General features: G+C 44.2%; 1 protein-coding gene across 2 annotated transcripts in view; it reads right to left on the bottom strand.

The window, feature by feature from the left end:
* Positions 1-391: 391 nt before the first annotated feature.
* LOC115118876 (zinc finger protein 850-like) overlaps positions 392-26,998 on the bottom strand; it is a 32,133-nt gene continuing 5,526 nt past the window's right edge. Inside the window, exons 4-18 of one of the 2 annotated variants that reach the window (XM_065000900.1) lie at positions 25,304-25,539; positions 23,925-24,318; positions 14,386-14,704; positions 13,952-14,041; positions 13,753-13,848; positions 13,452-13,581; positions 12,145-12,328; positions 11,376-11,872; positions 6,407-6,625; positions 5,737-5,902; positions 3,995-4,150; positions 3,749-3,916; positions 3,121-3,487; positions 2,386-2,457; positions 392-2,284 (exon numbers count right to left, since the gene is read on the bottom strand). In XM_065000900.1, coding sequence (XP_064856972.1) covers positions 2,032-2,284; positions 2,386-2,457; positions 3,121-3,487; positions 3,749-3,916; positions 3,995-4,150; positions 5,737-5,902; positions 6,407-6,625; positions 11,376-11,872; positions 12,145-12,328; positions 13,452-13,581; positions 13,753-13,848; positions 13,952-14,041; positions 14,386-14,704; positions 23,925-24,318; positions 25,304-25,539 — 3,347 coding nt within the window. In that variant the 3' untranslated portion in view covers positions 392-2,031. The remainder of the gene's footprint in view (positions 2,285-2,385; positions 2,458-3,120; positions 3,488-3,748; positions 3,917-3,994; positions 4,151-5,736; positions 5,903-6,406; positions 6,626-11,375; positions 11,873-12,144; positions 12,329-13,451; positions 13,582-13,752; positions 13,849-13,951; positions 14,042-14,385; positions 14,705-23,924; positions 24,319-25,303; positions 25,540-26,998) is intronic. The other variant, XM_065000901.1, reaches the window with a different exon arrangement.

Raw genomic sequence — 26,998 nt, 5'->3', positions numbered from 1 at the left:
ATCACCTTATCGACTCTAAAATGTAAATAAAACACTATAAAGAGTTTATATAATCTTTCATTACATACCTATTTGAAAGTTTGTGTCGAATTTGAATCAGGTTTTTAGGGCGGCTCTAAAGTGATCTTAGAAATAAACAGTGGCTTTGAGAAGGATGTAACGGAGGGTCCGTTTCTTTTCAAATTTTTTTACTATCGAGCCATTACCCTGTCGATCAATGCTTGAATAGAAACCTAGTTCACACCCTCGATTTTGACGTCAAAAGTCGCTACAGTCCCATTAGTTTTCTTTGTAGCCTCGTTTGAATGTTGCGGTTGCGCACATTTGTACGGAATGGGGTGAGTTTATGTTAATAATGAGGGCGCACCTTTGGGGAAAAAACAGGCTTATATTGTTGACAATACGTAAACTATATTTTTATTCTTCAAATGTTTTTTTGAAAACCAATACATTTGCACAATGAGCACTTGTTCAAATCGCTCAAATACATCGTTGTTGGTTAGCTAGCTAGTTCATTTTAGCCATATTAGCGTAGATGAGACATCAGTCAAAACAAGACATGGTATCGAGAACAAGATGGAACTATGGCAGCTTCTTGTCATTGTTGCTTTGCTATATGACGTTCAGAATCATAACAACTCATGGCCTTCTGCCCCATCATTTACGTGACAATCAAATTTTATTAGTCACATGCGCTGAATACAACAGGTGTAGACTTTACAGTGAACTGCTTATTTACGAGCCCCTAACCAACAATGAAGTTCTATACACTATATATACAAAAGTATGTGGACACCCCTTCAAATTAGTGGATCCGGCTATTTAAGTCACATCCGTTTAAAATCGAGCACACAGCCATGCAATCTCCATAGACAAACTAGTAAAATGGCCTTACTGATGATCTCAGTGACTTTCAATGTGGCATCGTCATAGGATGCCACATTTCAACTAACTGTACGTGCTGTTATTGAGAAGTGGAAACTTCTTGGAGCAAAGACGGCTCAGCCACAAAGTGGTAGGCCACACAAGCTCACAGAACAGGACCGCAGAGTGCTGAAGTGTGTAAAAAAATCACCTGTCCTCGGTTGCAACACACACTACCGAGTTCCAAATCGCCTCTGGAAGCAACGTCAGCACAACAAATGTTAATCGGGAGCTTCACGAAATGGGTTTCCATGGCCGAGCAGCCGCACACAGGCCTAAGATCACCATGCTCAATACCAAGCGTGGGGCAGAGTGGTGTAAAGTTCACCACCAATCTTAACGCTACAGCATACAATGACATTCTAGACGATTCTGTGCTTCCAACTTTGTGGCAACAGTTTGGGGAAGGCCTTTTCCTGTTTCAGCATGACAATGTCCCAGTGCACAAAGTGAGGTCCATACAGAAATGATTTGTTCAGATCAGTGTGGAAGAACTTGACTGGCCTGCACAGAGCCCTGACCTCAACCCCATCGAACACCTTTGGGATGAATTGGAACGCCGACTGCGAGCCAGGCCTAATCGCCCAACATCAGTACCCGACCTCACTAATGCTCTTGTGGCTGAATGGAAGCAAGTCCCCGCAGCAATGTTCCAACATCTAGTGGAAAGCCTTCCCAGAAGAGGTGGAGGCTGTTATAGCAGCAAAGTCGGGGCCGACTCCATATTAATGCCAATGATTTTGGAATGAGATGTTAGATGAGCAGGTGTCCACATACTTTTAGTCATGTAGTGTATGTTTTAGATAAAACTGAATTTCTCAACACTAATAATTTTCGTCCGACTTTGCTGCCTTCCGCTGGTGGAAATTAGAACTACAGTCCATTCTATTGGTTCTTTGTCTACAGATCATCACCACAGACTCTATCTGCATCCCAAATGACACCCGATTCCCTATATATAGTGCACTAATTTTGACCAGGACCTGGTATTTAGGGAATAGGGTACCATTTTGGATGCAGAAAATCCTATGTGGTTGGCTAGTCCTCGCTCTGGTCCATTCTATTCATTCGGTGTCTAGAGATGGTCAGCACAAAGAGGAATCTATCCTAATGTGGTTGGCTAGTCCTCGTTCTCCTCCACCCTGCTAGCATCAACTCCTTCTCTTCTTCGTCACTGATACTAATAGAATCCTCTTCACTCTTCACCCCTGCAGCCAGGTTTTCCCCAGTCCCAGTCCCAGTCCCAGGGTTTGGTAGTGAGCTGCTGTGACTTTTCCTCTGATGGGCTCGGAGGTTCTGGGTTCGTACGTAGCTCTTCCCACACTCATCACAGCTGTAGGGTCTCTCTCCAGTGTGGGTCCTGAATCAAATCAAAACATCAATTCATGAATGAATCAGTGGATCACAAATGTATTTAATAAAAGCCCTTTTAACATCAGTTGTTGTCCCAAAGTGCTTTACCTGAAGTGAGCGACGAGGGCCTTAGCTTTGGCGAAGCTCCTCCAACAGATGGAACAGTCGTGTTTCTCATCGCTATAATAATAATAATAACAATAATAATAATAGTAATAACAATAACAACAACAATAATAATAGTAATGAATAATAATAATAGTAATAATAATAATAATAACAATAATAACAACAACAATAATAATAATAATAACAATAATAACAATAATAGTAATAATAATAATAATAATAATAATAACAATAACAACAACAATAATAATAGTAATGAATAATAATAATAATAACAATAATAACAATAATAGTAATAATAATAATAATAATAAATGCATTTTATGTGTAGACCACTTTTCATTACACACAGAAATAACAAAGGTTACGTTTACACAGGCAGCCTAATTCTGATCTTTTGCCCAATTATTTGACAAACGAGCTGGGCCCGTAATTCACAACACCTCTCAGAGTAGGAGTACTGATCTAGGATCAGTTTAGCCTTTTTGGATCATAATGAATAATATTATATGAACAGGTCCTAGATCAGCACTTCTACTCTGAGAAGTTTTGTGGCCCAGATCTGATGTGCAATCAGCAACAGCGGTAGAAATGCTTTTTAAAAAACGGGCTAAAACCTATATATGTGTGTGACTAATACTACAAGATAGGCAGACTAAGAAGGAGCCAGCAAAGACTAAACAGCAGAACATCTAAACTTAACATAGAACCGACCTGTGTGTTCGCTCGTGTTCTCTCAGTCGCCCTATCTGGGTGTAGCTCCTCCCACACACAGAGCAGGAGTAAGGTTTTTCTCCGGTGTGCGTCAGCAGGTGTCTCTTCATAGCTCCTGAGTGAGCGAACCTCTTCCCACAGTCGGGGCAAGGGTAAGGTTTTTCTCTCGTGTGCACTTTCTGGTGGTCGCGGAGGGCTGTTCTTTCACGGAACTGTTTCCCACACACGGAGCAAGGGTACGGCTTCTCTCCTGTGTGGATCTTCATGTGTTTTTGTAGAGCTGATAGTTTCTTACAGTCTCTTCCACATTCTGGGCAGCAGTGGGACTTCCTGGCTTCGCTGTCAGATCTGTGTTCGGAACTCTCTCCTGTCGAGTCAGATTATTTACAGTATTTAGGGTTGTGTCCGAATTGGCAACCTATTCCCTTGGTGGTGCACTAGGGCCCATAGAGCTCTGGTCAAAAGTAGCACACTGCGAAGGGAATCGGGTGCCATTTGGAACACAGATTCAAAGTGATTTTTAAAATGGGTCACAACAACATATCAATGAAAAGGAATCAAAGAACGTCATGTGGAATTCCATATTTAGAACTCATCATTTTAACAGGCACTCAGTGGAGACAACGACCTGAGTGTCTCTTCTGGTGTCGCCGTAGGTTAGAGATGTTGGCAAAGTCTTTCCCACATCTAAAGCAGTGGTGAGACTTGGTGTTGTTGGGATCCTCCTGGTGTTGTTCAGGTTCTCCTGATGCGGAGGGACTCTCCTCGCTGTCAGAAGGACGGCTGACACTCTGTCCTGTGTTGATGAAACAGTATGGGGGTTAGATAACGAGTGAATCATCAACATTCTAACTGTCAACATTCTATCACTTACTGATACGATGACGATCCCAACCAATTTCTTCTCCGTCTGAATTGATCAGACCACCAATTTCCTCTTCTTCCACATCATCATCATCATCATCTTCAACTTGGTTCTCAAACTTTTCAGAAACTGACTTCGGGCCCTGCAATGCTGAAGATCCAGGACCTGATGATTCAGCCAATACATCAACAAACATCTAGTTCACTATGTAGGATTCAGCCTGTACATCAACAACCGTCTAGTTCACTATGTAGGATTCAGCCAATACATCAACAACCGTCTAGTTCACTATGTAGGATTCAGCCAATTCATCAACAACCGTCTAGTTCACTATGTAGGATTCAGCCAATAGATCAACAACCGTCTAGTTCACTATGTAGGATTCAGCCAATTCATCAACAACCGTCTAGTTCACTATGTAGGATTCAGCCTGTACATCAACAACCGTCTAGTTCACTATGTAGGATTCAGCCAATTCATCAACAACCGTCTAGTTCACTATGTAGGATTCAGCCTGTACATCAACAACCGTCTAGTTCACTATGTAGGATTCAGCCAATAGATCAACAACCGTCTAGTTCACTATGTAGGATTCAGCCTGTACATCAACAACCGTCTAGTTCACTATGTAGGATTCAGCCTGTACATCAACAAGTCTAGTTCACTATGTAGGATTCAGCCTGTACATCAACAACCGTCTAGTTCACTATGTAGGATTCAGCCAATTCATCAACAACCGTCTAGTTCACTATGTAGGATTCAGCCTGTACATCAACAACCGTCTAGTTCACTATGTAGGATTCAGCCAATTCATCAACAACCGTCTAGTTCACTATGTAGGATTCAGCCAATTCATCAACAACCATCTAGTTCACTATGTAGGATTCAGCCAATAGATCAACAACCGTCTAGTTCACTATGTAGGATTCAGCCTGTACATCAACAACCGTCTAGTTCAGTATGTAGGATTCAGCCTGTACATCAACAAGTCTAGTTCACTATGTAGGATTCAGCCTGTACATCAACAACCATCTAGTTCACTATGTAGGATTCAGCCAATTCATCAACAACCGTCTAGTTCACTATGTAGGATTCAGCCAATTCATCAACAACCATCTAGTTCACTATGTAGGATTCAGCCAATAGATCAACAACCGTCTAGTTCACTATGTAGGATTCAGCCTGTACATCAACAACCGTCTAGTTCACTATGTAGGATTCAGCCAATTCATCAACAACCGTCTAGTTCACTATGTAGGACTCAGCCTGTACATCAACAAGTCTAGTTCACTATGTAGGATTCAGCCTGTACATCAACAACCATCTAGTTCACTATGTAGGATTCAGCCTGTACATCAACAACCGTCTAGTTCACTATGTAGGATTCAGCCAATTCATCAACAACCGTCTAGTTCACTATGTAGGATTCAGCCAATACATCAACAACTGTCTAGTTCACTATGAAGGATTCAGCCTGTACATCAACAAGTCTAGTTCACTATGTAGGATTCAGCCTGTACATCAACAAGTCTAGTTCACCATGTAGGATTCAGCCTGTACATCAACAACTGTCTAGTTCACTATGTAGGATTCAGCCTGTACATCAACAACTGTCTAGTTCACTATGTAGGATTCAGCCTGTACATCAACAACCGTCTAGTTCACTATGTAGGATTCAGCCTGTACATCAACAACCGTCTAGTTCACTATGTAGGATTCAGCCAATACATCACTAATAATATTTTACTTACTGAGGTAATCCCAATTAACTTCTTCTCCTTCAGAATTTATCAAACCACCAACTTCCTCCTCCTCCTCCTCTTCGTTACTCTCGATATATATGGTAGATGTTTGACTGCAGCCTTCACCGTGGCCTGGGTCAGGATCCAGAGAGCTTTTATCTTTGACCACGGTTCCCTAAATGGCAGAGGAGTCAGACAGTACGTTGAGTTAAGAGACTGTTTAGTTTTTAAAAAATGTATTCCATCCTACTCTGATGAAATACGTGTATTTTTAAGCAATAAGGCACGAGGGGGTATAGCCCGCGGTATATTGGTCATATACCACAAACCTTCAAGGTGCCTTATTGCTATTATAAACTGGTTATCAACGTAATTAGAGCCCAAAAATTTAATCTTTTGTCATACCCGTGGTATACGGTCTGATATACCACTGCTGTCAGCCAATCAGCATTCAGGGCTCGAACCACCCAGTTTATAATGTCTGATATATCACGGCTGTCAGCCAATCAGCATTCAGGGCTCGAACCACCCAGTTTATAAAATGCTTTTATCCTCTGGCATTTATTTGTACTTTTAAACTGTACAAATATTGTAGCCAAAAATCAATCAATTAATCCTGTTAGTGATGTCCTATTCCCCCATCTGGTTTGAATAGTCCACAGGTTGTCTGATGATTTACCAGAGCATCACCTCCAGCAGTCTGAAATCCTCCAGTAACAGCAGCAGACCCGTCTCCAGTGTGGGACGACCTTAGGAGCCGACCCCTCTTCATGTTAGCAGACCCTTTATCTCCAGTGTGGGACTGTCTGTGTTTCCTCAGGTTTGCTGTTGAGTTGAAGCTCTCCCCACAGACAGAGCACTGGTAAGGTCTCTCCCCGGTGTGCATCCTGCGATGGACCTGTTGATAGAAGAATTTGTATGTTTAAGATAATGACTAAAGTATTCCACCCTGAAACCATATAATTGTATGAAATGTGTTAGAGTCATAATCCAATAATATGTGCGACTAGACTTTTTAAGACTAGGCCATTGTGTTACTATTTCACAATATGAGCTGGGTATATAGTTGAGACATTTCTAGGACAACTGAACTGTCGACTTGTGATAACGGTGAAACTAATAACTGGAAAGAGGCCTCCCCACCCCAGGGAGGAGAGCAACTGTTAGAAACGCTTCGGCTTGCAGAAGATAATGAAACATGTTGCAGAAGTGTGATAAACTATGTATGTGAACTGTGGAAAAATACAGCCCACCTAAAGCGAGGTGGAGTTTCTACTGATGTGAGTTCATTTGTGTGTGTGTGCTATAAAAAGACTGTGTTCTCATTTTGAAGACAGAGCGCTCTCTGAATAAAGTATTGATCTATTGCAGGCTGAGACTCTGTCTATTTCTTTGAACTGGAGATTTACAACCTTCAGGAATTAGACAGAGATGTAAAATAGTTCAGTTAGAACATTGGGATAGAAATTCTCGTGACACCTGTCTAGTCAGAATTTAATTAAAGAGCTGGGTCACAACTCACCTTACTTACATCATTAAAGGGATAGAAAGAATGTAAGGGGAAAAGGGGGAATATGGAGATAACTAGTGAACTACGTCGGTTGACATAATCCGCCTCTACCCTCCGTTCTATTGGCGAACGTGCAATCACTGGAGAATAAACGGGATGAGCTCCGTTTCGAGACTGCCATATCAATGGGACCTGAAGAACTTGAATATCCTATGCTTCTTGGAGTCGTGGCTGAACAAAGATATGGATTGTATACATCTAGCTGTTTTTTCTATGCATCGACAGGACAGAACGGCAGCGTCAGGTAAGCTCAACGGCGGAGGTGTGTCTCTTAACAACAGCTGGTTTGCTCGATCTCTAGAATTAAGGTTCTGCTCACCCGAGTTAGAATACCTCATGATAACCTGTAGACCACACTATTTACCAATATAGGGCCATAAACAAGAAAACAAAAAATGCTCATCCAGAGGAGGCGCTCCTAGTGGCCGGTGATTTTAAAATGCAGGGAAACTGACATTTGTTTTAGCTAATTTCTACTATCACCTTTCCTCCACACACAGAAACGCATACAAATATCTCCGTTGCCCTCCATTTGGCAAATCTGACCATAACTCTTATCCTCCTGATTCCTGCTTACAAGCAAAAACTCAAACAGGAAGTACCAGTAATGCGCTCAATACGAAAGTGGTCCGATGAAGTGGATGCTAAGTTACAGGACTGTTTCTCTTCAGCACAGACTGGAACATGTTCCAGGATTGAGGAGTTTACCACATCAGTCACCAGCTTCATTAATAAGTGCATCGACGACATCGTCCCCACAGTGACGGTACGTACATATGGTTTACAAGCCATGGTTTACAAGCAACATCCGCAATGAGCTAAAGGCTAGAGCTTTGCTTCCAAGGAGCAGGACACTAATCCGGATGCTGATAAGAAATTTTGCAACGCCCTCGGATGAACCATCAAACAGGCAAAGCATCAATACAGGACTAAGATCAAATCCTCATACATCGGCACTGACACACGTCGGATGTGGCAGGGCTTGCAAACTATCACAGATTACAAAGGGAAACCTAGCCGAGAGCTGCCCAGTGACACGAGCCTACCAGACGAGCTAAATGCCTTCTATGCTCACTTCGAGGCAAGCAACAGTAAACCTTGCATGAGCGCACTGGCTGTTCCGGACGACTCTGTGATCACATTCTCCGTAGTTGATGTGATTAAGACCATTAAACAGGTTAACATTCACTATGGCCACAGGTTCAGACAGATTACCAGGATGCATACTCAGAGCATGCGCTGACCAGCTGGCAAGTGTCTTCACTTACATTTTCAATCTCTCCCTGAGCCAGTTTGTAATACCAACATGTTTCAAGCAGACCACCATAGTCCCTGTGCCCAAGAAGGCCAAGGTAACCTGTCTAAATGACTATCGCCCGTAACACTCTTCTGTAGCCGTGAAATGCTTTGAAAGGCTGGTCATGGCTCACATCAACACCATCATCATCCCAGACACCCTGGACCCAGTCCAATTCGCTTTACCGCCCCTCTATACCAGGCGGAAAGCCCTAAACATTGTCAAAGACTCAAGTCATAGACTGCCCTCTGTGCTAATGCACGGCAAGTGGTACCAATGCACCAAGTCTGGAACCAACAGGACCATGACCAGCCTCTACCTCCCCAAGCCATCAGACTGCTGAACAGCTTCTACCCCCCAAGCCATAAGACTGCTGAACAGCTTCTACCCCCCCAATCCATCAGACTGCTGAACAGCTTCTACCCCCCCAAGCCATAAGACTGCTGAACAGCCTCTACCCCCCCAAGCCATCAGACTGCTGAACAGCCTCTACCCCCCCCAAGCCATCAGACTGCTGAACAGCCTCTACCCCCAAAGCCATCAGACTGCTGAACAGCCTCTACCCCCAAGCCATCAGACTGCTGAACAGCCTCTACCCCCAAGCCATCAGACTGCTGAACAGCCTCTACCCCCCAAGCCATCAGACTGCTGAACAGCCTCTACCCCCAAGCCATCAGACTGCTGAACAGCCTCTACCCCCAAGCCATCAGACTGCTGAACAGCCTCTACCCCCCAAGCCATCAGACTGCTGAACAGCTTCTACCCCCCAATCCATCAGACTGCTGAACAGCCTCTACCCCCAAGCCATCAGACTGCTGAACAGCCTCTACCCCCAAGCCATCAGACTGCTGAACAGCCTCTACCCCCAAGCCATCAGACTGCTGAACAGCCTCTACCCCCAAAGCCATCAGACTGCTGAACAGCCTCTACCCCCAAGCCATCAGACTGCTGAACAGCCTCTACCCCCAAGCCATCAGACTGCTGAACAGCCTCTACCCCCCCAAGCCATCAGACTGCTGAACAGCCTCTACCCCCAAGCCATCAGACTGCTGAACAGCCTCTACCCCCAAGCCATCAGACTGCTGAACAGCCTCTACCCCCAAGCCATCAGACTGCTGAACAGCCTCTACCCCCAAGCCATCAGACTGCTGAACAGCCTCTACCCCCCAAGCCATCAGACTGCTGAACAGCCTCTACCCCCAAAGCCATCAGACTGCTGAACAGCCTCTACCCCCCAAGCCATCAGACTGCTGAACAGCCTCTACCCCCAAAGCCATCAGACTGCTGAACAGCCTCTACCCCCAAAGCCATCAGACTGCTGAACAGCCTCTACCCCCAAGCCATCAGACTGCTGAACAGCCTCTACCCCCCAAGCCATCAGACTGCTGAACAGCCTCTACCCCCAAGCCATCAGACTGCTGAACACTACCCCCTGCCATCAGACTGCTGAACAGCCTCTACCCCCAAGCCATCAGACTGCTGAACAGCCTCTACCCCCAAGCCATCAGACTGCTGAACAGCCTCTACCCCCAAGCCATCAGACTGCTGAACAACCCCCCAAGCCATCAGACTGCTGAACAGCCTCTACCCCCAAGCCATCAGACTGCTGAACAGCCTCTACCCCCAAGCCATCAGACTGCTGAACAGCCTCTACCCCCCAAGCCATCAGACTGCTGAACAGCCTCTACCCCCAAGCCATCAGACTGCTGAACACAGCCTCTACAGCCCCCCAAGCCATCAGACTGCTGAACAGCCTCTACCCCCAAGCCATCAGACTGCTGAACAGCCTCTACCCCCAAGCCATCAGACTGCTGAACAGCCTCTACCCCCAAGCCATCAGACTGCTGAACAGCCTCTACCCCCCAAGCCATCAGACTGCTGAACAGCCTCTACCCCCCAAGCCATCAGACTGCTGAACAGCCTCTACCCCCCAAGCCATCAGACTGCTGAACAGCCTCTACCCCCAAGCCATCAGACTGCTGAACAGCCTCTATCCCCCAAGCCATCAGACTGCTGAACAGCCTCTACCCCCAAGCCATCAGACTGCTGAACAGCCTCTACCCCCAAGCCATCAGACTGCTGAACAGCCTCTATCCCCCAAGCCATCAGACTGCTGAACAGCCTCTACCCCCAAGCCATCAGACTGCTGAACAGCCTCTACCCCCAAGCCATCAGACTGCTGAACAGCCTCTACCCCCAAGCCATCAGACTGCTGAACAGCCTCTACCCCCAAGCCATCAGACTGCTGAACAGCCTCTACCCCCCAAGCCATCAGACTGCTGAACAGCCTCTACCCCCAAGCCATCAGACTGCTGAACAGCCTCTACCCCCCAAAGCCATCAGACTAATAGTTAGTTACTCTTTATTATCTGTCACTTTATTCCTAGTTATATTTGTACATGTCTACCTCATGTCTACCTCATGTCTACCTCATGTCTACCCTGGGGCGGCAGGGTAGCTTAGTGGTTAGAGCATTGGACTAGTAACCGAAAGGTTGCAAGTTCGAATCCCCGAGCTGACAAGGTACAAATCTGCCGATCTGCCCCTGAACAAGGCAGTTACATCACTGTTCCTAGGCCATCATTGAAAATAAGATTTATTTGTTCTTAACTGACTTGCCTAGTTAAATAAAGGTAACCCTGCACATGGACTCAGTACTGGCCAAGTTATCGTTACTCATTGTGTATATTGTCTACACCTGTTGTTTACAAAGCATGTGACAAATTAAATTTAAGTGATAAAAAACAATATAGGGAAGTGTGGTAATAATGGCTAAAGGACCTTGAGGGAGGACGCGTAGGAGAACCTCATCCCACAGACATCGCAAGATTGAGGTTTCTCTCCTGTATGTGTCCGCTGGTGGTCCTTCAGACGCTCAAATCGAGGGAAACTCCGTCCACACACGGAGCAGGAGTAAGGTTTCTCTCCAGTGTGTACCTTCTGGTGTTTTAACAGATTCCCTCGCTGGATGAACCTCTTCCCACAGACAGAGCAGTGGTAAGGTTTCTCCCCTGTGTGCGTCAGAAGGTGTCTCTGTAGGGTGATACCCCCTGTGGAGAAACCTCTACCGCACACAGAGCAGCGGAAGGGTTTCTCTCCACTGTGTGTGCGGAGATGTGCAACTAGCTTCGATGGTTTAGGGAACTCCTTTCCACACACCGAGCAGAGGTGAGGCTTCTTGGTTCTGTATCGTTTCTCCTGGATTTTTTGGTGTTGTTCAGGTTCTGTTGATGTAGAGGGAATCTCACCGCTAACAAAGACTGGGACAGGGCTTTTTCCTGTGTGGAAAAGTGGAGAGGTTAAACAATGGATCTGCGTCCCCAAATGAAACCCTATCCCCTACATAGAGCCCTATGGGCAAAAGTGTAGAGCAGGTTAAACAAATACTTAGCCGTTATGCTAACACTAGCTGACCGACTAACTAACACAGAGGCTGTGTACCAAATAGCACCCTATTCCCTATAGGGCTCTGGTCAAAAGTAGTGCTATGTAGAGAATTGGGTGCCATTTTGAAGAGCTCAATCAAAATCATCATCATTCTGCCTCTTACTAGAAAGAGAAACGTGACCAACTTCCTCTCCGTCGGAATTGATCAAAGCACCAACTTCCTCATCCTCATCTTCTCTCGCCTCCTTCCCCTCCTCTTCTTTCTCCAGTTCTTCAACTATAATTTTCAGTCCCAGAGTTTCACCCAGGGACTCTTTGGGTTTGGGTCTCGATCGGTCACCAGGGTCCTAGAATGGAAATTTAATTCAATATAAAAACATTATTTAAACAAGATAGGAATAACAAAGCTCTTGGCCCTGACTACCTATGTAGGTTCCCTAGATGGCCCTGACTACCTATGTAGGTTCCCTAGATGGCCCTGACTACCTATGTAGGTTCCCTAGATGGCCCTGACTACCTATGTAGGTTCCCTAGATGGCCCTGACTACCTATGTAGGTTCCCTAGATGGCCCTGACTACCTATGTAGGTTCCCTAGATGGCCCTGACTACCTATGTAGGTTCCCTAGATGGCCCTGACTACCTATGTAGGTTCCCTAGATGGCCCTGACTACCTATGTAGGTTCCCTAGATGGCCCTGACTACCTATGTAGGTTCCCTAGATGGCCCTGACTACCTATGTAGGTTCCCTAGATGGCCCTGACTACCTATGTAGGTTCCCTAGATGGCCCTGACTACCTATGTAGGTTCCCTATGTAGGTTAGATGGCCCTGACTACCTATGTAGGTTCCCTAGATGGCCCTGACTACCTATAGGTTCCCTAGATAGGTTCCCTAGATGGCCCTGACTAGATGGCCCTGACTGACTACCTATGTAGGTTCCCTAGATGGCCCTGACTACCTATGTAGGTTCCCTAGATGGCCCTGACTACCTATGTAGGTTCCCTAGACGGCCCTGACTACCTATGTAGGTTCCCTAGATGGCCCTGACTACCTATGTAGGTTCCCTAGATGGCCCTGACTACCTATGTAGGTTCCCTAGACGGCCCTGACTACCTATGTAGGTTCCCTAGATGGCCCTGACTACCTATGTAGGTTCCCTAGATGGCCCTGACTACCTATGTAGGTTCCCTAGATGGCCCTGACTACCTATGTAGGTTCCCTAGATGGCCCTGACTACCTAGGTAGGTTCCCTAGACGGCCCTGACTACCTATGTAGGTTCCCTAGATGGCCCTGACTACCTATGTAGGTTCCCTAGATGGCCCTGACTACCTATGTAGGTTCCCTAGATGACAGAATATTGACGTCTCCTCTTGAAACACTTGAAACACTGTTAGTCATAATTTGAATGGAACCCTATTCCCAAGGCCCAGGCTATTGCGATTTGGGACGTGGCTACAATAGTCTCCCACCTTGCCGCGGTCTCGCTCCACCTGTCCACCATCTCCTGTGTGAGTCTGCTGGTGTTCTCTCAGGGGACCAGGCCGTGAGAAGCTCTTCCCACACACAGAGCAAGGGAATGGTTTCTCTCCTGTGTGAGACCTAAATCCAATCAAACTTTATTTAAAAGTGTATTTAAAATCACAACACTTAACAATGAAATATAGGAGATCAAAAAACAACAGAAGGCAATAAAAGAGATTAATAAAGGAACATCAAATAAAAGAGATGACAAAAATAATAGTGAAATCATCGATTCAAGTCCATACTAACCTCTGGTGATCCCTGAGTCCTGAGGGTGTGAAGAAGCTCTTCCCACACACAGAGCAGTGGTGAAGTCTCTCTGCGGTGTGCTTCAGCTGGTGGGCCCTAAGATAAGATAAAAGTAGATTAAAAAATAAAATAAAACTTCTGACTACTTGAAATGACCCTTTAAACAGTATAATTGATAAATAAAAAGCATAGGTTACACCTCAGGTTTCTCTGCTGGGTGTAGCTTCTCCCACACTCGGAGCAGCTGTACGGTCTCTCTCCCGTGTGCAGCAGTTGGTGTCTCTTCAGGCTGATCAGTTATAAAGATAAGTTGGTTATAGGTAGTTTAAGTTTGATTACACCCACAGAGCAGCCAGTCAAAACAAACCAATGAACTCCATGAGCAAATGGCATGTGCCAACCTAAATACATATATATATATATATATATATATACTTAAAAAGGACGGACGAGGATCGTGTTCACTAGGAACCAAAAGGATGCACACGGCCATAACAGAGAAGGGATGACCTGTTCAATATGAAGCGCTTGTTTTCGTTCTCCTTTGCAAAAACGTTTTGCTATGGTGTGCACTAGAATCTAGGTGTGCACTAATTAATACGACACTGGTCTACACTGATAACAACAACACACCTGATCATCTGGGAGAAGGTGTTCCCACAGTCGGGACAGGAGTAAGGTTTCTCTCCGGTGTGGACGATCTGGTGGAGCGTCAGGCTCCCCTTCTGGGCGAAGCTCTTCCCACACACAGAGCAGGAGTAAGGCTTCTCTCCAGTGTGGATTCTCATATGGACTTGTAGCTTGTATGCAATGGGAAACTCCTTTCCACACACAAGGCAGGAGTGGACTCTTCTGTGATGCTGTTTATGTTGTTGTTGTTGTTGTTTATGGTCTACGGCTGCAGGGAGACTCTCCTCAGTAGTCTCAGAGTTGTGATTGTTAGAACTGTCTCCTGTGTGGATGAGGACAATAGTTTGGGTTAAATATACAAAACCATAACTAAGTAACTAACTAACTAACTTAACATGAGAGCTGAAGGTCAAAGTGTAATGAGTCATTTAAAAAAAGGTCAAAGGGTAATGAGTCATTTAAAAAAAGGTCAAAGTGTAATGAGTCATTTAAAAAAAGCTATAATCTACAGTTGCTACATCCATTTTTGGACTTAAAATTAAAAAAGGAACTCTATGGCCATTTTTTGACCTCAACATTGTTGTCCAGATCACGTTATGAACCTGTAGCCTTGTAGATCAAAAGCTAGGTATTCTTTTTTTGTATCCGGATTTGACCATCAGTGCAATATTTGGGGGTAAACACGTTTGAAAAAAAAACTACAACGAGCTTCAGGGAGGATTGAGGTTGATTCCCTGATATCTACTTCCCTCTGCCCCGCCCAGCCGAATGCGGGGAAAATGTGTGCGTTCCTAGCTAAACAGCCTGGAGACTGTAACCCTGAAGATCATCTGGAGAAGACATCCTAAACCAGCGAAGAAGAAGACAGATAACAGCAGAGTAAGTGTTTTGCGCCAGCTAATGTTTTTACATTGAAAACCTGACATATAACGTCAGTGCTGTTGTGTATCGTTACGTAACTTAGAGACCTGTCTAGTTTCTTTACATCTAGAGCTAGCACATTGACATAGCCTAGCTGGTAACGTAGAGAAAAGTGGTTGCATTGATTGATGTCAATGCAACCACTTTTCTCTACGTTACCAGCTATGTCAATGCTACCACTTTTCTGGTAACGTAGAGAAAAGTGGTAGCATTAACATAGCCTAGCTGGTAACGTAGAGAAAAGTGGTAGTATTGACATAGCTGGTAACGTAGAGAAAAGTGGTAGTATTGACATAGCTGGTAACGTAGAGAAAAATGGTAGTATTGACATAGCTGGTAACATAGAGAAAAGTGGCAATGACATAGCTGGCAACGTAGAGAAAAGTGGCATTGACATAGCTGGCAACGTAGAGAAAAGTGGCATTGACATAGCTGGCAACGTAGAGAAAAGTGGCATTGACATAGCTGGTAACGTAGAGAAAAGTGGTAGCATTGACATAGCCTAGCTGGTAACGTAGAGAAAAATGGTAGTATTGACATAGCTGGTAACGTAGAGAAAAGTGGTAGCATAGACATAGGCTAGCTGGTAAAGTAGAGAAAAGGGGTAGCATTGACATAGCCTAGCTGGTAACGTGGAGAAAAGTGGTAGCATTGACATAGGCTAGCTGGAAAGTAGAGAAAAGGGGTAGCATTGACATAGCCTAGCTGGTAACATGGAGAAAAGTGGTAGCATTGACATAGGCTAGCTGGTAAAGTAGAGAAAAGTGGTAGCATTGACATAGCCTAGCTGGTAACGTAGAGAAAAGTGGTAGCATTGACATAGCCTAGCTGGTAACGTAGAGAAAAGTGGTAGCATTGACATAGCCTAGCTGGTAACGTAGAGAAAAGTGGTAGCATTGACATAGCCTAGCTGGTAACGTAGAGAAAAGTGGTAGCATTGACATAGCTGGTAACGTAGAGAAAAGTGGTAGCATTGACATAGCCTAGCTGGTAACATAGAGAAATGTGATAGCATTGACATAGCCTAGCTGGTAACGTAGAGAAAAGTGGTAGCATTGACATAGCTGGTAACGTAGAGAAAAGTGGTAGCATTGACATAGCCTAGCTGGTAACATAGAGAAATGTGATAGCATTGACATAGCCTAGCTGGTAACGTAGAGAAAAGTGGTAGCATTGACATAGCTGGTAACGTAGAGAAAAGTGGTAGCATTGACATAGCCTAGCTGGTAACGTAGAGAAAAGTGGTAGCATTGACATAGCCTAGCTGGTAACGTAGAGAAAAGTGGTAGCATTGACGTAGCCTAGCTGGTAACGTAGAGAAAAGTGGTAGTATTGACATAGCCTAGCTGGTAACGTAGAGAAAAGTGGTAGCATTGACATAGGCTAGCTGGTAACGTAGAGAAAAGTGGTATCATTGACATAGCCTAGCTGGTAACGTAGAGAAAAGTGGTAGTATTGACATAGCCTAGCTGGTAACGTAGAGAAAAGTGGTAGTATTGACATAGCCTAGCTGGTAACGTAGAGAAAAGTGGTAGCATTGACATAGCTGGTAACGTAGAGAAAAGTGGTTGCATTGACATAGCCTAGCTGGTAACGTAGAGAAAAGTGGTAGCATTGACATAGCCTAGCTGGTAACGTAGAGAAAAGTGGTAGCATTGACATAGGCTAGCTGGTAACGTAGAGAAAAGTGGTAGCATTGACATAGCTGGTAACGTAGAGAAAAGTGGTTGCATTGACATAGCCTAGCTGGTAACGTAGAGAAAAGTGGTAGCATTGACATAGCCTAGCTGGTAACGTAGAGAAAAGTGGTAGCATTGACATAGCCTAGCTGGTAACGTAGAGAAAAGTGGTAGCATTGACATAGCCTAGCTGGTAACGTAGAGAAAAGTGGTAGCATTGACATAGCCTAGCTGGTAACGTAGAGAAAAGTGGTAGCATTGACATAGCCTAGCTGGTAACGTAGAGAAAAGTGGTAGCATTGACATAGCTGGTAACGTAGAGAAAAGTGGTTGCATTGACATAGCCTAGCTGGTAACGTAGAGAAAAGTGGTAGCATTGACATAGGCTAGTTGGTAAAGTAGAGAAAAGTGGTAGCATTGACATAGGCTAGTTGGTAAAGTAGAGAAAAGTGGTATCATTGACATAGAATGCTTTTCTCTACGTTACCTGCTAGGCTAACACTGACTTAAAATTGCCATATTTGGCTGCTGGCACCCACAATAATATCAAAAAATAGCTGTATTTACTAGTCTCCTATAGCATTCAATAGGCTACAAGCGTGCTATGGTAATCTCCCAACATCTTGTTTATATTTTTGTCGTCATGGGAGACTTAGATCACGTTACCTTGGTATCGGCTCCATCTATCAGCTGGGTTTACTAATGTTAGAGAACACACCATCCTAACAACAATCCTGATTGGTCTTTCCCCTCCCCCCCTTTCAGAAAATACCACCTGCCTACCACAGCCTACTGTTTCTTCCTAGCGTGGATACTTCAAGGAAAAAGACTTGGGGGGGAAAACAAGAGTGGTTTCACCTGCCATGGTGGTTGGGCGCATTCTCCTGGTGGTCAGTACACTACAGAGGCTTTATCCAGGTTGATGAGGAATATATATCTCCTAATGGTCAGTACACTATAGAGGTTTCATCCAGGTTGATGAGGAATATATATCTCCTGGTGGTCAGTACACTACAGAGGTTTCATCCAGGTTGATGAGGAATATATATCTCCTAATGGTCAGTACACTATAGAGGTTTCATCCAGGTTGATGAGGAATATATATCTCCTGGTGGTCAGTACACTACAGAGGTTTCATCCAGGTTGATGAGGAATATATATCTCCTGGTGGTCAGTACACTATAGAGGTTTCATCCAGGTTGATGAGGAATATATATCTCCTGGTGGTCAGTACACTATAGAGGTTTCATCCAGGTTGATGAGGAATATATATTTCCTAATGGTGAGTACAAAGGCTTTATCCAGGTTGATGAGGAATATATACAGTTGAAGTTGGAAGTTTACATACACCTTATCCAAATATATTTAAACTCAGTTTTTCCACAATTCCTGACATTTAATCCTAGTAAAAATTCTCTGTATTGGGTCAGTTAGGATCACCACTTTATTTTAAGAATGTGAAATGTCAGAATAATAGTAGAGAGAATGATTTATTTCAGCTTTTATTTCTTTCATCACATTCCCAGTGGGTCAGACGTTTACATACACTCAATTCGTATTTGGTAGCATTGCCTTTAAGTTGTTTAACTTGGGTCAAACATTTCATATTCCCTTAATAAGTTGGGTGAATTTTGGCCCATTCATCCTGACAGAGCTGGTGTAACCGAGTCAGGTTTGTAGGCCTCCTTGTTCGCACACGCTTTTTCAGGTCTGCCCACAAATTTTATATAGGATTGAGGTCAGGGCTTTGTGATGGCCGCTCCAATACCTTGACTTTGTTGTCATTAAGCCATTTTGCCACAACTTTGGAAGTATGCTTGGGGTCATTGTCCATTTGGAAGACCCATTTGAGACCAAGCTTTAACTGATGTCTTGAGATGTTGCTTCAATTTATCCACCAAATTTTCCAGCCTCATGATGCCATCTATTTTGTGAAGTGCACCAGTCCCTCCTGCAGCAAAGCACCCCCACGCTTAACGGTTGGGATGGTGTTGCAAGCCTCCCCCTTTTTCCTTCAAACATAACGATGGTCATTATGGCCAAACAGTTCTATTTTTGTTTCATTAGACCAGAGGACATTTCTCCAAAAAGTACAATATTTGCCCCCATGTGCAGTTACAAACCGTACTCTGGCTTTTTATGGCAGTTTTGGAGCAGTGTCTTCTTCCTTGCTGAGCAACCTTTCAGGCTATGTCGATATAGGACTCGATTTACTGTGGATATAGATACTTTTGTACCTGTTTCCTCGAGCATCTTCACAAGGTCCTTTGCTGTTGTTCTGGGATTGATTTGCACTTTTCGCACTAAAGTACGTACATCTCTAGGAGCAGTATGATGGCTGCGTGGTCCCATGGTGTTTATACTTGCATAATATGGTTTGTACAGATGAACGTGGTACCTTCAGGCATTTGGAAATTGCTCCCAAGGATGAACCAGACTTTGAGGTCCACAATTTTTTTTCCTGAGGTCTTGGCTGATTTCTTTTGATTTTCCCATGATGTCAAGCAAAGAGGCACTGAGTTTGAAGGCAGGCCTTGAAATACATCCACAGATACAGCTCCAATTGACTCAAATGATGTCAGTTAGCCTATCAGAAGCTTTTAAAGCCATGACGTAATTTTCTGGAATTTTCCAAGCTGTTTAAAGGCACAGTCAACTTAGTGTATGTAAACTTCTGACCCACTGGAATTGTGACATAGTGAATTATAAGTGAAATAATATGTCTGTAAACAATTGTTGGAAAAAGGACTTGTGTCATGCACAAAGTAGATGTCCTAACAGACTTGCCAAAACTATAGTTTGTGAACAAGACATTTGTGGAGTGGTTGAAAAATGAGTTTTAATGACTCCAACCTAAGTGTATGTAAACTTCCGACTTCAACTGTATCTCCTGATGGTCACCACAAAGGCTTTATCCAGGTTGATGAGGAATATATATCTCCTGATGGTCACTACAGAGGTTCTATCCAGGTTGATGAGGAATATAGATCTCGTCACTACAGAGGCTTTATCCAGGTTGATGAGAAATATCGATCTCGTCACTACAGAAGCTTTATCCAGGTTGATGAGAAATATCGATCTCGTCACTACAGAAGTTTTATCCAGGTTGATGAGAAATATCGATCTCGTCACTACAGAGGCTTTATCCAGGTTGATGAGAAATATCGATCTCGTCACTACAGGGGCTTTATCCAGGTTGATGAGGAATATTGATCTCCTGATGGTCACTACAGAGACTTCATCCAGGTTGATGAGGAATATCGATCTCCTGATGGTCACCACAGAGGCTTTATCCAGGTTGATGAGGAATATCAATCTCGTCACTACAGAGGCTTTATCCAGGTTGAGGTATATCGATCTCGTCACTACAGAGGCTTTATCCAGGTTGATGAGGAATATCGATCTCGTCACTACAGAGGCTTTATCCAGGTTGATGAGGAATATCGATCTCCTGATGGTCACTACAGAGGCTTTATCCAGGTTGATGAGGAATATCGATCTCGTCACTACAGAGGCTTCATCCAGGTTGATGAGGAATATATATCTCCTGATGGTCACCACAGAGGCTTTATCCAGGTTGATGAGGAATATCGATCTCCTGATGGTCACTACAGAGGCTTCATCCAGGTTGATGTAATAATGTGCAATCATTTTTTCAAATGGTATCTGAGTTGTTTAAAAACATATTAAATGTAATCCTAAAGTAGAACGGGATAAGACCAGTAGTTTATATTCACTCACTGCACCAGCTGGCTACTGTTGTCTTGCCGATAGAGTGTGTAACCCACCAGCTGGCTACTGTTGTCTTGCCGATAGAGTGTATAACCCACCAGCTGGCTACTGTTGTCTTGCCGATAGAGTGTGTAACCCACCAGCTGGCTACTGTTGTCTTGCCGATAGAGTATGTAACCCACCAGCTGGCTACTGTTGTCTTGCCGATAGAGTATGTAACCCACCAGCTGGCTACTGTTGTCTTGCCGATAGAGTATGTAACCCACCAGCTGGCTACTGTTGTCTTGCCGATAGAGTGTGTAACCCACCAGCTGGCTACTGTTGTCTTGCCGATAGAGTATGTAACCCACCAGCTGGCTACTGTTGTCTTGCCGATAGAGTATGTAACCCACCAGCTGGCTACTGTTGTCTTGCCGATAGAGTGTGTAACCCACCAGCTGGCTACTGTTGTCTTGCCGATAGAGTGTGTAACCCACCAGCTGGGTACTGTTGTCTTGCCGATAGAGTGTGTAACCCACCAGCTGTTGTTTACATAAATGCATAGGCCTCCGCCCCGGGTTTTACCAGAGGCTACTGTTGTCTTGCCGATAGAGTGTGTAACCCATCAGCTGGCTACTTTTGTCTTGCCGATAGAGTGTGTAACCCACCAGCTGGCTACTGTTGTCTTGCCGATAGAGTGTATAACCCGCCAGCTGTATGTTCTTAGCATCATCGTTCAGCCACGACTCGGTGAAACATAATATATTACAGTTTTTAATGTGCCGTTGGTAGGATATACGTGCTTTCAGTTCGTCCCATTTTATTTCCCAGCGATTGAACGTCAGCTAGCAGAACAGAAGGCAAGGGCAAATTAGACACTCGTCGCCTGATCCTCGCTAGGCACCCTGATCTTTTGCCTCAAAATCTCTGTTTCCTTCTCCAGTAAATCACGGGGATTGGGTCCTGGTCGGGTGTCTGCAGTATATCCATTGCGTCCGACTCATTGAAGAAGAACTCCTTGTCCAATTTGAGATTAATAATACCAGTTCTGATGTCCAGAAGCTCTTTCGGTCATAAGAGATGGTGGCAGCAACATTATGTGCAAAACAAGTTACGAACAACGTGAAAGAACTAACAAAATAGCATGATTGGTTGAGAGCCGATAATAAGGCAGCCCTACCCTCATTCTCCTGGTTCCAAAAAATAAATAAAAATAAGTAGGGGACTTGGGTTTGTATCTTCCTGATATCCAATAAGGAGGGGACTTGGGTTTGTATCTTCCTGATATCCAATAAGGAGGGGACTTGGGTTTGTATGACTTGGGTTTGTATGTTCCTGATATCCAATAAGGAGGGGACTTGGGTTTGTATCTTCCTGATATCCAATAAGGAGAGGACTTGGGTTTGTATGTTCCTGATATCCAATAAGGAGGGGTCTTGGGTTTGTATCTTCCTGATATCCAATAAGGAGGGGACTTGGGTTTGTATCTTCCTGATATCCAATAAGGAGAGGACTTGGGTTTGTATGTTCCTGATATCCAATAAGGAGAGGACTTGGGTTTGTATGTTCCTGATATCAAATAAGGAGGGGACTTGGGTTTGTATCTTCCTGATATCCAATAAGGAGGGGACTTGGGTTTGTATGTTCCTGATATCCAATAAGGAGGGGACTTGGGTTTGTATCTTCCTGATATCCAATAAGGAGGGGTCTTGGGTTTGTATCTTCCTGATATCCAATAAGGAGGGGACTTGGGTTTGTATCTTCCTGATATCCAATAAGGAGGGGACTTGGGTTTGTATCTTCCTGGTATCCAATAAGGAGGGGACTTGGGTTTGTATGACTTGGGTTTGTATCTTCCTGATATCCAATAAGGAGGGGACTTGGGTTTGTATGTTCCTGATATCCAATAAGGAGGGGACTTGGGTTTGTGTCTTCCTGATATCCAATAAGGAGGGGACTTGGGTTTGTGTCTTCCTGATATCCAATAAGGAGGGGACTTGGGTTTGTATCTTCCTGATATCCAATAAGGAGGGGACTTGGGTTTGTATCTTCCTGATATCCAATAAGGAGGGGACTTGGGTTTGTGTCTTCCTGATATCCAATAAGGAGGGGACTTGGGTTTGTGTCTTCCTGATATCCAATAAGGAGGGGACTTGGGTTTGTGTCTTCCTGATATCCAATAAGGAGGGGACTTGGGTTTGTGTCTTCCTGATATCCAATAAGGAGGGGACTTGGGTTTGTGTCTTCCTGATATCCAATAAGGAGGGGACTTGGGTTTGTGTCTTCCTGATATCCAATAAGGAGGGGACTTGGGTTTGTATCTTCCTGATATCCAATAAGGAGGGGACTTGGGTTTGTATCTTCCTGATATCCAATAAGGAGGGGACTTGGGTTTGTATGACTTGGGTTTGTATCTTCCTGGTATCCAATAAGGAGCGGACTTGGGTTTGTATCTTCCTGGTATCCAATAAGGAGGGGTCTTGCAGTGGGTGGAGCATCTCAAATAGAACCAAGTTCTATTTTAGCGCTTGGCTACACAGACGCTAGTTCATGTGTGCTGGTGGTGTGGGTGAAATGATTGATTGAAATGTACTGTATGTGTGTGAGTGGTGTGGGTGTAATGATTGATTGACATGTACTGTATGTGTGCGAGTGGTGTGGGTGAAATGATTGATTGACATGTACTGGATGTGTTTATTTATGCACCGCTCGTGCAACGTGGCTGGAGAGGTTTGTGTGTAACAACTTCCTGTGGAGTTGTGGAGGCAAGCTGTGGAACATTCCTTTAATGATATATACCCAGTGATTCTTGTAGAATATAACTTAGAAATATTTAAATGAGTTTAGTTCAACTGTCGTACCCCATCAGAACCCAAAATATAAAATTGTTTTGCTCTAATGTTTGTAAACAATGTTTGTACATTTTTATCAAACACTTTTGTAGACTTAAAACGATACATTTTGATATCATAGATGGTCAGTTCTTGCATTCATAGCTCGGTCTATGCATTTGAGAGTGGTTACATTTCTCCAGGCCCGTTCCTCAGCTTTTTACCAAAACAGGGGCGGGGTGTCCGCTTTGTTATTGTTTCAATTAAGGACTCTAGCTTTAATGATTTATATTTTATAGGAAAATCCCTCCTTACTTCGTTTTATTAGTAGTTGGTGTGTAACTAAACCGGTCTGACATAATAAGGTGTGACCATGACATGTGACAGAACATGTACTCACCAAAAGCAGGATCCTCCTCCTCCTTCACTATGACCTTCAGTCCTGGTACACAAGCTTCAGCTTGACCCAGGCTCTCTCCAGCATGTGACAGCTGGAGTCCACCACTAGGGGGCAGCGTGACGGTCTCTTCCGCATGCGCCTGCTTCCTGTGTCTCCTCAGACTGGAGGCAGTGAAGAAGTCCTTATGACAGTAGGGGCAGCGGTAACCTTTTACCCCGGTGTGTGTCCTCTGGTGTGCCCTTAGGAACCCCGGCTGGGTGAAACTCTTCCTGCACTCGGAGCAGCTGTACGGTCTCTCCTCGGAGAAGCTCTGCTGGTGTCTCTTCAGGTCTCCCAGGGAGAGGAACCTTTTACCACAGTCGGGGCAGGGGTGTGATCTCTCCTTGATGTGTACCTACACCCAGGACCCCATTGGAAATAAGTGTATTTAAAATGAATCATTTTGTTTTTACGATCAGAGTTTTTGCTTTGGACAATAAGTGCTCAATCTACAAAACTTGAAATGCACAATTATTATTAAAAACATTTTTTTTTATTGGGGGGTTGTACAAACATTGGCTAATGAATGAAAATACCCTAAATAATATTGTTTGACTAAAGTGATCCTTTAGTCAAACCTGGAATCTGCATTTGGTGGAACTGCCACGTCCATTTGGGATATTACATTAATAAAGAAGTTACTGAAAACGATGAACACTTTACTTTTCCCTCGGACATCATTGCACGCGTGCTAGAACACCATATTTGTTGTGCGCTGCTGGACCCTCAACAACATTATCGCCTGGGTGAACAGTCTGGGCGAACAGTCTGGGCGAACAGTCTGGGCGAACAGTCTGGGTGAACAGTCTGGGTGAACAGTGCCACTGTTTCCCCCCCGTTACGGATTTCAGCTTTAACACTTTCACTTTCATTGTACTTTTTAAAATGGTTTTAAACTGGACAACAATTTAAATAAAGAAATAGGGGATACATCCCAAATGTTCCTGTATTCTATATATAGGATCCCAGTGCGTCCCAAATGGGATCCTATTACCATTGGGCTCTGGTCAAAAGCTGTGCACTATATATATATATATATATATATATATATATTTGACCAGAGCCCAATGGTAATAGAATCCCATTTGGGATGCACTTTTGACCAGAGCCCAATGGTAATAGGATCCCATTTGGGACATACTTTTGACCAGAGCCCAATGGTAATAGGATCCCATTTGGGACATACTTTTGACCAGAGCCCAATGGTAATAGGATCCCATTTGGGACATACTTTTGACCAGAGCCCAATGGTAATAGGATCCCATTTGGGACATACTTTTGACCAGAGCCCAATGGTAATAGGATCCCATTTGGGACGCACTCAAATCAACTGAACCTACCCTCTGGTGTGACTCCATGTAGCCCCGGGCTGAGAAGCGTTGACCACAGTCTGGACAGGAGAAGGGCTTCTCTCCCCTGTGGGTGGTCAGGTGGACACGCAGCTTGTAGAAGGTAGAGAACTGCTCTCCGCACTTCTGACAGGTGTTGGAAGTGTTGTTGTGGTTCTGCTGGTGTTGGACAGGTAGTCCTCCCGGTGTAGAGGGGACGGAGCTGGGAGGAGGGGCAGGACTGTCTCCTGTGGGAATGAGAGAGGTTTACTCTCTCTCTAATATATATATATATATTCTGCCTGCGACTATGGAATCCTGACCTGTTCACCAGACATGCTACCTTGTCCCGGATCTGCTGTTTTGGACTCTCTCTCTCTACCACACCTGCTGTCTCTAACTCTGAAAGCTCAGCTATGAAAAGCCAACTGACATTTACTCCTGAGGTGCACCCTCTACAATCACTGTGATTATTATTATCTGACCCTGCTGGTCATCTATGAACGTTTGAACATCTTGGCCATGTGCTGTTATAATCTCCACCCGGCACAGCCAGAAGAGGACTGGCCACCCCTCAGAGCCTGGTTCTTCTCTAGGTTTCTTTCTAGGTTCCTGCCTTTCTAGGGAGTTTCTCCTAGCCACCGTGCTTCTACATCAGCATTGCTGTTTGGGGTTTTAGGCTGGGATTCTATACAGCACTTTGTAACATCGGCTGAAGTAAAAAGGGCTTTATAAATACATTTGATTGATTGGTTAGACCAGAACCATGTGTTTAGACAGCTGGGCGATTAAGGCTTCGGCATTATGATGCATTTACATGACACTTCAACATTCTATGGAGCCATGTTAGCACCCCATTAGCATAACCCATGTTAGCACCCCATTAGCACTCCATTAGCATAACCCATGTTAGCACCCCATTAGCATAACTTCAGCATTATGATTAATTTACATGACACTTCAACATACTATGGAGCCATGTTAGCACCCCATTAGCATAACCCATGTTAGCACACCATTAGCATAACCCATGTTAGCACTCATTAGCATAACATGGGAAACATTTAAATAATTCTATGTCACTATGTCTAGAATTAGAACAATATTACAATTTCCAAGTTGGTCCAACGTTCTAAATATATGTCTCTGGGTTAGACCAGTGGCCACCAGACCTGGGTTCAAATACTATCTGAAATCTTTCAGATACTGTTAGCGTTTGCTCTAGCTTGCCAGGAGTACCAGATGGGCGGGGTTTGCGTTTTTTTTTGCGTCTATTCGTATTGGTTCCATTGCGCAGGACTTCTATTCTTATTGGTTCAATTAAGCCCAATTAGTCCCAGATAAAGTATTTGGAATGACTTCAAATACACTAAACAAAAATATAAAACGCAACATGTCAAGTTTTGGTCCCATGTTTCACGAGCTGAAATAAAATATCCCAGAAATTTCCCATAAAAAAGCTTATTTCTCTCACATTTTGTGCATAAATTTGTTTACATCCTGTTAGTGAGCATTTCTCCTTTGCCACGATAATCCATCCACCTGACAGGTGTGGCATATCAAGAAGCTGATTAAAACTTCTTGTGGCTGCAGGGGCAGTATTGAGTAGCTTGGATGAAAGGTGCGCAGAGGTGCCCAGAGTAAACGGCCTGCTCCTTAGTCTCAGTTGCTAATATACGCATATTACTATTAGTATTGGATAGAAAA

Source organism: Oncorhynchus nerka, linkage group LG15 (genome assembly GCF_034236695.1).
Source record: "Oncorhynchus nerka isolate Pitt River linkage group LG15, Oner_Uvic_2.0, whole genome shotgun sequence".
NCBI classification, from domain to species: domain Eukaryota; kingdom Metazoa; phylum Chordata; class Actinopteri; order Salmoniformes; family Salmonidae; genus Oncorhynchus; species Oncorhynchus nerka.
This window is presented reverse-complemented; position numbering and strand designations above follow the sequence as displayed.